The 11,563-nt window shown below is 34.0% G+C and overlaps 2 protein-coding genes across 2 annotated transcripts; one reads left to right on the forward strand and one right to left on the reverse strand.

The window, feature by feature from the left end:
- Window positions 1-2,522: 2,522 nt before the first annotated feature.
- Window positions 2,523-4,356, forward strand: LOC111036780. The gene is made up of 3 exons (XM_022318956.1): window positions 2,523-3,901; window positions 3,969-4,029; window positions 4,162-4,356. Exons 1-3 carry the CDS (start codon window positions 2,523-2,525, stop codon window positions 4,354-4,356), a joined length of 1,635 nt encoding a protein of 544 aa, XP_022174648.1.
- Window positions 4,357-8,418: 4,062 nt separating this feature from the next.
- Window positions 8,419-10,944, reverse strand: LOC111036785. Its single transcript, XM_022318970.1, has one exon. The coding sequence runs from the start codon at window positions 10,942-10,944 to the stop codon at window positions 8,419-8,421; it is 2,526 nt and encodes an 841-aa protein (XP_022174662.1).
- Window positions 10,945-11,563: the final 619 nt, after the last annotated feature.

Raw genomic sequence — 11,563 nt, forward strand, 5'->3', positions numbered from 1 at the left:
GGTATTTTTGTATAATAATTGTTATCTCTTTTATTGTATGTTTATATATTATTAGGTTATTATTATATGTGTATAATATTATGTAATATGTTCATTTCCATCGAGCAAAGCACAGCGTTTATAACTTCATGCATATCACTATGTCAGTTTATCATATTATCACCGCACCGCGCCCAACCCGACCTTTAATGACATAATCTCGCACGTTTCTCTACTCTACGCACGTGCGTTTTTTGAAAATGTTACTTGTGACTTTGTAAGTACTGAGTTGAGATAGGCGTCAGACAACACTACAACAGTATGAGTGAAAGGATTCCTGCCCCTAAAAGGAAAGGTGGTGCTGAAAGAAGTAGGGAAAAGAAAAAACAGCAACTTCGTGAATCGGCAAAAAAATGTAAATCTATCATCGACGTTTTTGACCGTCAAAGTGTAGTTACCAACAATAAGGTAGATAGTAAATTTAATAGCAATAACTATTTGTAAAATGTATAAAACAATGTAACTACCCATATGAAATAAAAATATTATATAAATACATGATATAACAGGTATTTATCTAAGTATGTGTCGATTGGTTTGTGATTAAATTAACAAATTATCATTTTTTAAGTAAAAATTGAATTTAATTAAAGACCTTTTAATTAATATTTATTTTAGATCATTCTAGAAAATGTGGAAGGTGTTGTTGATACTAATGATACAACTATACTTGCTAATAAACCAATTTATAAGAACGCTTTAAAAAACTATGAAGACAGTTCTGCTTATGACTCTCCTGCAACTCCTTTAGCTTCTTCCAGTCAAGTAGTAAGCTATAGTACAATTTGTTTGCTTTTTAAAATTCCTACAAATTATAATATGAGCCATTCAATTATTTATTTGTTTACAGTTAACAAATAAAGTAAATTAAGCATCTAGCAAATAGCAATTAAAGTAAACTTATTTATTTTAAGCAAAACATATTATTTTAAGCAAAAATTATGTTCAATGACAATGAGTATACTTTATACATCAATTATTAATTTTTTAATATCCCTGAAAACATGTTAATACCTATTGCAAAAAGTAAAAGAAGCAATATCCAACCGTTTAAAATTGTTTTTTCATAAATTCAAAATTTTCATTATATTATTTATAAATCTAAATATTATCAAATATTTTTAAGATAATAAAATTATTCTTTCAGATAATCTTTTATTGGAAATATAATATTATTATTATTTTTTATTCACCCCTCAAATAAAATAAAACATTTATTTAGACAATTCTGTAGAAGGTATAACATATTAGTTTTATAGGTATAGGTACATAATATTATTAATTTATTTTATTATATACAAGTTATTTTTACTTAGTTAATTTATGAAAATATGTTTTGGTTGATTGTAAACAAAATTGCATGATGCTTAATGCCTCTTTAATGCTTAATGCTTAATTTTTTTTATGTTTAATTGACAGGCTGAATATGAAATGCACAATGAACATAATAATAACATTATTGAACTTGAATTTCGTTCAGCTTCAGCTAATTTGTCCACTGACCTCAACTATTTTAAAAAGCCAAAATCATTAGTATTAGGAGAATTTTTTGATTTTCATCCTAATCAGCCACATCTAACTCATCCATTTAAATCATCAAAAGCTTTTTTAGGCAAAAATAATATTCAGCGTCGTTGGCTAACATATGATGAATGTTCTAAAAAACTATTTTGCAGTGTGTGCTTAGCTTTTTCTTCTGAACAAAATATTTTTACTGATGGTTTCAATACTTGGAGCCATATTTATCAGAGAATTCAAGAGCATGAAATCATTAAATCTCACAATTTATCTTCGGAAGCTTTCTTAAATTTCTCAAGTAAAAATACTATTGATTATCGACTGTCTAGTGAACATTTACACAAAAAAAAGATAGAAGTTACCAAAAACCGAAATATTCTACAAAGAGTTATAGATGTTGTAAAATTAATTGGTAAAAGAGGCTTGAGTTATAGAGGTCATAGAAATGAAGGAGCAGACACTTTAAATGATTCTTCTCTCGACCATGGTAATTTCCTGGACATATTATTACTTTTGAAAAAGTATGACGTTGTTCTTAGTGAGCATATTGATTCTATAACTAAAAGTGCCAGTGCAAATCATAAAAGAGGAAAAGGCAAAGGTAGAGGCGCATCTCTGACATTTATTTCTAAAAGTACTGTGAACATGGTTATAGATTCTATATCATATTTTATGAAAAAATCAATATCGGATGAAATTAGAGATGCTGTTATGTTCTCTGTCCAGTTGGACACCACACAAGATATTTCTGTTCAAGACCAATGTTCTATTATTTTAAGATATGTGAACTATAAAGGTATCCATGAAAAACTATTGGCTGTAATAACTGTACAACAATCTACTGGCAAAAGTTTTAGCGATATGCTTCAAGGTGTTTTAGCTGAAAATGGTCTTGATATTATGAAATGTGTCGGCAATGCAACAGATGGGCATCTCTGACATTTATTTCTAAAAGTACTGTGAACATGGTTATAGATTCTATATCATATTTTATGAAAAAATCAATATCGGATGAAATTAGAGATGCTGTTATGTTCTCTGTCCAGTTGGACACCACACAAGATATTTCTGTTCAAGACCAATGTTCTATTATTTTAAGATATGTGAACTATAAAGGTATCCATGAAAAACTATTGGCTGTAATAACTGTACAACAATCTACTGGCAAAAGTTTTAGCGATATGCTTCAAGGTGTTTTAGCTGAAAATGGTCTTGATATTATGAAATGTGTCGGCAATGCAACAGATGGCGCAGCGAACATGCAAGGAAAATTTAATGGTTTTTCTGCTTGGCTTGAGAGGTCAACACCAAATCAAGTTCACGTTTGGTGCTATGCACATATTTTGAATTTAGTGATCATTGATTCTACCAAATCACCTCTGAAAGCAGCCGCGTTATTTGTCACTCTTAATGATCTTGCTAATTTTTTCAAAGAGTCGTATAAAAGGATGAACGTTTGGGCGAATACTGTTGGTGAAAATAATAAAAAACGTTTACAATCTATAGGTAACACACGGTGGTGGTCAAAAGAACTGGCGTTAAAACATTTATTTGGATCTGATGGTATGTATATTGATGTGATATTGGCCTTAAATTCTATACAGATTTCAAATGGATTCACTCCAGAAGCTAGGTTAAAGGCTACAACTTTAAAAAATTCAATTTTAGAATACTCAACAATATTAACCGCTTTTATTTACATAAGAATTTTTAATATTGTTGGCCCGTTGTCTAAATATTTACAAACCAAGGGTATGGATTTATTAAAATGCCAAGAGATGGTTTTCGCAGCTATTCAAAATCTAAAGTCTATTCAAAGGGATATGGATGGAGTTAAAGTGATGGCAAAAAAATTTATTGATACCATGTCAGAAAAATTAGAATTGACAGAAACCGAAGACATAGACATAGTAATTGAAACTGAGTTGCCTATAATCAGATCCAGAAAACGAAAAATATTGTCTGGTGAAAAAAATAACGATGAGCCAATTACAGATCCTGAAATAAAGTTTACTGTGGAAGTCCATAATTTGATCTTGGACAATACTATTGCTAGCATGGAAAAAAAGTTTTCAAAAAATCAAATTTTATATACTGATTTTGCATGTTTGTCGCCTGTTAATTTTGAAGATATAAATAAAAAGGATTTGCCATCCAATGCTTTAATAGAGCTAACCAACAAAATCAAACAATTTGATGAAACAATTACAAGGGATAGCTTACAAAATGAATTACTTAGTTTTTCTAGTAACTGGAATGAGCTAAAAAAATCAGTTCCCGAATCATATGAAATTGATACCTATGATGAAATTCAAGATGAAGAAGATTTTGGAAACAAAACTATGTATCACATCATGCATGAATTGTTCTATTTGTTGTTACCTTGTACTTCAAAAATACAATTTATACAGCAATGCTTATAGTCATTTAACTATTGCTTATCAATATCTTCTGACATTGCCATGCACACAGGTAATAATTATAAAACATTCATTTAGAAATTCATTCAGGCCATAAAATATAATATAAACAATAATAATACATTTTATTAGTTGAGGCTTAGTCGTTAATGTTAAGTAACAATGATTTGCATGTATTTTTTAGGTTGCTTGTGAAAGATCGTTTTCTATTTTAAAATATTTGAAAAATAGACTCCGAAGTACTCTAAATGAAAATAAACTTGAGGCTTTTATGATTATGTCCATAGAAAAAGATACACTTTTCAACATAAACAATGATGAAGTTATTGATCACTTGAAAACTAAAAGCAATTTATTATTAAAAGAGCTATCTTATTAAGTAATTCTTGTAACTTTGTAATCGACTAAACAGTTATGAAATGTTCATTAATTATTATGTTTTTAAAAAAATAAACAAAATAAAACTGTACTACCTACTTACTAGAATAGATAGTTTTATTTTTCGTTAAAAAAAAATTGTTCTAAATAGTATTTAAGTTTATAGTAATTAAAAAAACAATTGATTTTAAAATATAGATTAAGAAGAATTGTAGATAGGATTTTGTACTTATAGAAATATCTAAGGATACAATTGGAATAGGGCCTGGAATTCAAGGGAAAGAGAGTCAAATATAAAAACATTTTGCCACAATTTATAGGTTTATATGTATAATTTTATGTACCTATAGTATATTGGTTATTTTATGAAAGTAAACACATTTTTGTGATTGAAACCTAAAAATTGCATGGACTTGACCGTAACTCAACATTGTTTACAATGACCGTGCGCCGGTCTATTTACCATTTTCCCGCACCAAAATGTTTTCCCAATCCGCCCCTGCTTGATACTCCCGTATAAATGCCCGATATTGGTCATAAAGCTGCGGGTCTTTGACCAATTTACGTCACATGACACGCCAAGTAACGAAGGATCGACTTTAAATGGGAGTGATAACGTAAAACGACCGTCACCATTTCACGTTGTAGTGCGACAAAAATGGTCTTCGCATTTTTGTTCACCCGTAAACAAATTATTGATCGGTATAGGTTCTTCAACCTCCCAAAATGTGCGTAATAAATGGTCGATTGTCACTTCTGAGGTTAATAATAGTGGCACCTTGGCCGATTTGCCTTTATTGACAGATTGACCCAAAATAATCTAGTCTAAGGTAATTTCCAATGCAGATGGTAGACCCGGACTATGTAACGCGCGCTATGATTGCCCTAGTATCTGCGGATAAATGTCCACACCTAGTAGAAAATCAATTGGTCCGGGAATATCAAAGTGGGGATCAGCTAATGCAACGTTACTATATGAAGAACGAATGGTGGTTGGTAACTGCGTGTTGGGCATGGGACCAGTAATTCTCGATAAGATTATAGGTTCACAAAATATCTTTGACGTCATAGTAGTTGAAGGTACTATGGTATAATCAACGACGCCCTTTTTCGTAGGTACACGCATTTGTGATAAACCCGTCACAGTAGTCGTACCTATAGTGGCGACGTTGAGTCCCAGCCGAACCACACACTCGTTTGTAATAATTGACACTTGCGAGCCGGGATCCACTAATACCCGAATCGGTGTCCATTCTCCAAGATTATTTTGAACTCGTCCCACAGCGGTATCAAGGACAACGTTCGCAGTACAACGAGAAGTTCCGACAAATGGTTATATCTGATGAAGTTCCCGCGGAACTTTCTAGAGGAGGCTCTTCAACATTATTAGTTCGCCAACCCACTATTGAACCAAAGATGTAATAACGAGTGGTGTTTCGACGAACAATGACGACATGTGTTAGTTGTATTTTTGTATCATGTATTTTTGGCTTATGACACCAACTGATGATACATTCTGTAATACATTACATCGTATTTTAACAAAATCCAACAACATATCTAACGTAGGTATAGCTACATCGTGGTATTCAAATTCAAATAAGCGTTTAGTGTTTGAATCTGAAGTGCGGGATGCTATATAAAACAATATAAAACCAGCTAAATCATCCACTTCGAGCACCCTTAATGCCACAACATTTTCATGATACGTACTTACAAATTGATTTAAATTTTAAAGTGTTGCATTTGTGATTGGGGTGAATCGGAATAACCTATCCAGGTGAGCATTTAGAAGTAACCGTTTATTATCAAAACGTTCATTTAAGGTATCAAATACGATTTCGTAGTTTGCGTCTGTCAAGGGGACAGATCGGACGACCGGCGCGGCAGAGCCCGAAACATATGATAATAAATAATGGAACTTCTGTATGGCAGACAGTTGTGCGTTTGTATGAACCAATGAAACAAACGTGTCTCGAAACGACCTCCATTCCAATAAGTCACCACTGAATGAGGGTAGCTGAATTTTTGGTAGGTGATTAGTCGAGATAACCGGAGGGGAATGTACCTTTTTATTCAACCCTAATGCCTCAATTGCTGCATTTATAGTATAATAATTGTCAAGAACCAGTGCTCCTATTGGTGCATGTAAACTTCCGAATTCGGAATCTCTATCAAGATCGATAAGTTGAGTTAATACGTCATCCTGATCAATTCGAAAATCTGACATAAATGTTTCGAAGTCTTTGTGTCGTGCGCCTAATATAGGTAACACCGATGAATTCGTCTTCGCTGTGTCCACCAGTTGACGTAGTACTGATATTTGTTCGACACATTGATTTCGTTTAATGATACTTCGTTTAAGAGCTCATTCAGCTCGTTCTACGTCCCCCGGTGTTAATGGCATGGTTATTGTAGATTAATTTTAGCAACGTTAAATAATTAATGATGACACGTAGGCAATAACGACAAACAGCTACTACACATGTAAAAATACTAATTGGTTGGCCGATCACGCAATTAGTAAATTAGAATGACCAATAATTAGTATGTCAAAATAAAACCAGAATTATAGATATACTATGACCTGATAAGTCGTCGCGGCTGCCCAATACAACAATTATCGCAATTACATAAGCGATCAAGGTAAACAATATAGCGAGTATTATATAATCATATTCTCATAATGCTAAGTAATTAAGGAATTTAGGAATTTGCACACTAATGACCTTTGTATTGGTACAGTCGACAACGTATATCGAGAATAGATCGTGCAAACCGATATTAACCACATATAGGTATACAGGCAATTGGCAAAATATAATATAATATAAAATAAAATATACAAACAAAATATTTAGCTTTTTAATGATTACTTAACAATATTTATTAAGGGATTCAGGGATTCATCCAGTTCGAAGGACCATATGTTTGACTTACTAGTCCTAGGAATCAGGATCTAAATTTCGTCAATGCTAATTACATAACATAAAAAACTCCGGATAGCATAGAGTAAATCTATCAAATGATAACTACGTTGGGTGTTACTTAATACATTTGATATTTTCAAAAACAAACAACCTTAATTTAAATACATCCCTACTTAATATTATGTTAGTGTAGTCAACAACAATAATCAACAATAAAGTAAAAATACAATATTAGGCATAAAGCCGACTCACAACTACCCGTGCATATATATGGGTGAAAGATGAAACGGTAGACGGCAATGGTGAATGGTGATTATAGAGACGCTGGGTGATGGATGGTCGACGGCAATGATGTTGAGAAATGAGGAAAGGCCATGAAATGTGGATGGTAACGCTGACACTTAAAATATTCGTGTATATAGGATTTATTAAAGTAATAAAACCACACATTAGACAATACGTCTTATGTCGTATTACGACGCACGCACACAACATTCGACCGCGACTGACTATATATATATGTTTAATGTAGGACTAAGACCTTTAATAAAGGAAAACGTAGAATTTAAGTGGACCGTATGCTTTTATTTATAATATAATAATAATAATTGTGGAGCCGCTCGCTGTGCTAGGTACAAACTTCGATACGCGACTAACTCGACTAATCACAAAATAATACGAGATAAATAATGACAATCGCGACAGTGAACGATAAAGCGACTCGAGCGCTAACATACTCCCGGCATTGAAAATGTTAATTTTCAACATAAACAATAAAAATAATAATAATTTTAGCCCAAGATACTAATTATACATATATCGTAGTCATATAAATAAATAAAAAAAAAAAATATAAATAATTACAATAGTACTACAAATAAATTAGTTTCAAACTCAGCGAACAAACATATTCAACAAACACGTAAATAGTATCAAAACAAATAAATAGATCAATAAATGGCTAATAAAATAGAAAAGTGCGAACAAAAAACATATGCATATACAATATAATTTATAAATAAAGACAAAGTAACAATGAAACGTTACCTACTATAATCTGACATTATTTAATTTCATATTGTGTAATAATTAGGAATTTCATAGATTATAAAAAAATTTTTTTTTATACCCTTTTAATCAATATTACTCTCGAAAGGAAGTGGGCACAACGTTCGAACTGCCCTTTTCAACTTACGACCTGCTGACGTAACCTCTACTGATCGAATGACTCCGTCGGATCCTCGATAGATTTGTTCAACTAGTCCCAATCGCCATTGCAATGGGGGTAGATTGTCCTCCTTCACTAGGACTACTGTTCCCACATTCAGCTTCGGACCTTTCTCCTTAGACCATTTGGACCTCTCTTGAAGTTGGCATAAGTACTCTTTACTCCAACGGCGCCATAACTGTTGTGAATATTGAGTAACTCTACGCCATCGTGTTAGTTGATTAACTGGTATAGCGGTTACGTCATCCTCTGGTACCGCGGTGAGAGGATCTCCTATAAGGAAGTGCCCAGGAGTGAGGGGGCTGGGATCAGAAGGATCAGTAGATAAGGTGGTTAAGGGACGCGAGTTTAAGCAGGCTTCAGCGCGCGTTAGTACAGTACATAATTCTTCATATGTTAGATGAGCTTCGCCTAATACCCTTCCTAACAGTATTTTCATAGATTTTACCGCAGCCTCCCACAGTCCACCGAAATGTGGGGAACGAGGAGGGATGAACTGCCACTTGACACCAATATTTGTGAAATTTCTTTGCAAATCTTCATGCGATTGTTTTGACTGGAATAGTTGATATATTTCTTTTAATTTATTATTGGCACCAACAAAATTTGTCGCATTATCGCTATATATGACAATGCTCTTACCACGACGGTCGAAAAAACGGTTTAACGCGTTTAAGAATGCTTTTGTCGTTAAATCGCTAACTGCCTCGATATGAACGGCCTTGGTCGATAAACACACAAAAATACATGCGTATGTTTTTATAATCGGTGATTTACGTAACGAACTAGATTTCATTAAAAACGGACCGGCGAAATCTATGCCACATTTTAAAAATGCACGTCCTGGTTGCACGCGGTCACTGGGCAAGTCGCCCATAATAGGTTGCACGAAAATAGGTTTATTACGGAAACATTTTATGCATTTGTGAACCGTATTACGCGCTAAATTTCTACCGTTAATTGGCCAGTATTTTAACCGAATAGTTGATAATAAAGCCTGTGGTCCACCGTGCATTAGAAGCATGTGCTGTTCATTAAATAACATTTTTGCAAATAAACAGTTCGCGGGTAATGCGATGGGGTGACGTTGAAAAATGTCGATTGTCGCGGCGTTTTTCAATCTGCCGCCAACGCGAATGACGCCATCACTATCGATAAATGGTCGAAGACGAAAAAGTTTGCTGTGGTTCGAGACAGCCTTACCGTTCGATAGTTCCCGCAGTTCGTCAACAAAACCGATATTTTGCGTATATTTTATTAATTTCAAAGTTGCTTTTTCCAACTCTTCTGGTTGTAGCAGACCTGTTAATTTAATATTATTATTCTTACGCGTACGCACGTTATTTATAATCCGTATGCAGTACGCGGTTATCCTTAAACACTTAGTCAATGATTCATACTTGCTTAATATAAAATCATCGTGATCAATGACACACATAACGTTGATAATATTTTCTTTACCTTCCGGAATATTGTCTAATTTACGGTGAGTGTCTGAACTTTCTGTCCAATTTAATTTATCTTCAGTCAACCACTTGGGACCCGACCACCATAAATCTAAATTGATTAATTTAGACGGACAGCAACCTCTAGATATCACGTCAGCCGGGTTGTCGCATGTACTAACGTGTTTCCATTCGCCCATTGTTGTTTTGCTTTGTATTTCAGCTACTCGATGTGCAACAAACGTTCTCCATTTCGTCGAAGGTGAAGCGATCCATGCCAATACTATCATCGAATCGGTCCAAAAATACTGTTGACTAATTTTTAGTTGTAATTTCGGTATTAATTTATACGCTAGACGTGTTAATAATAGTGCCGCACAAAGCTCTAACCGAGGTAATGATAATGTTTTTAAAGGCGCCACTTTGGATTTTGCACATATTAAATTAGTATGATGAATGCTCGCGTTGTCTGTACACCTTAAATATAAACAACATCCATACGCCAATGTACTAGCGTCCGAAAACCCGTGGACCTCAATAACACACGATTTTAAGTTGTTCGTGATTTTCCGTGTTATTGATAACCTGTTTAACGCGGATAGTTGTGTTCGATACTCAAACCATTGTTCGCGTATGTGCACTGGAACGGGTTCGTCCCAATCAATCTTTTCACGCCATAACGATTGTAATATTAATTTTGCTCGCACTATTAATGGGCCGACTAAACCCAGCGGGTCGAAGATCGCAGCTATATCGGACAGCATTTCGCGTTTGGTAACCGACATCCCATCTACCTTTTTATTCTCACGCACGTTATATTTTAATATATCTGACGAAGCGTCCCAGAATAAACCTAATACCTTTTTTACAGAATAATTAAGTTCGTGTTTATTTGATATTTCTATATCTTCGCTAGGTAGACTTGATGTTATTAAACTCGCGTCGTTTGATGACCATTTTCGTAACTTTAGACCGGCGCTGTTCATAACCACAATCAAGCCGTCGCGTATTTTAATTACTTCTTGTTTCGTGTCGGCTCCCGGGTAACATTTTCTAGGATCAGGGTCGGTTATCTTGCACCGTGCATATAACACGGTGCTAACACAGAGTTCGAGTGTCTTAAAAAACTTATATGGTGCATGATCGGTATAATGGTGCAAATAATTAAATAATTATAAAAAATGGGTTCCTACAAAGTTCAAAGGTGCAAACAGTTCAAAATGCACGATAAGTATAACCGTGCACACAACGACCATATAATATAATCTATTATTAAATAGACCATTTTAAATTATGTTTGCGTTAATATATGATGCTGCAGTGTCAATATAACACTGTGCACTAGGTGTATTGAGGTGCCTTCACCTACCGAGTTTTTTCCGTGTACTGGTGTAAAGATGGCAAATGCCAGTATGCCACAGTGTTATAGAATTACCGTGTCATATTTGTTTAAATGTATTTACTATTACCGTTGTCAATATGTTATTTTTAGTTAAAGTCCGGTTTTCCTACAATATTTCCTCGACGACCGCCGTCGGCATCGGTGTTCGTGCGATCGGCGAGTTCGACACTTCAACAGTGCAGTAGCCGCAGTAAAGTAGTTTT

Source organism: Myzus persicae, unplaced genomic scaffold (assembly GCF_001856785.1).
Source record: "Myzus persicae strain clone G006 unplaced genomic scaffold, MPER_G0061.0, whole genome shotgun sequence".
In the NCBI taxonomy this organism is placed as follows: domain Eukaryota; kingdom Metazoa; phylum Arthropoda; class Insecta; order Hemiptera; family Aphididae; genus Myzus; species Myzus persicae.

Bases quoted from the DNA above. Each gene is read 5' to 3' on its own strand.
- LOC111036780 (XM_022318956.1), top strand. From the start codon at position 2,523: ATGGTTATAGATTCTATATCATATTTTATGAAAAAATCAATATCGGAT. The intron at 3,902-3,968 runs GTATCACATCAT...CAATTTATACAG, and splicing joins GATTTTGGAAACAAAACTAT to CAATGCTTATAGTCATTTAA. The intron at 4,030-4,161 runs GTAATAATTATA...TGTATTTTTTAG, and splicing joins TGACATTGCCATGCACACAG to GTTGCTTGTGAAAGATCGTT.
- LOC111036785 (XM_022318970.1), bottom strand. From the start codon at position 10,944: ATGAACAGCGCCGGTCTAAAGTTACGAAAATGGTCATCAAACGACGCG.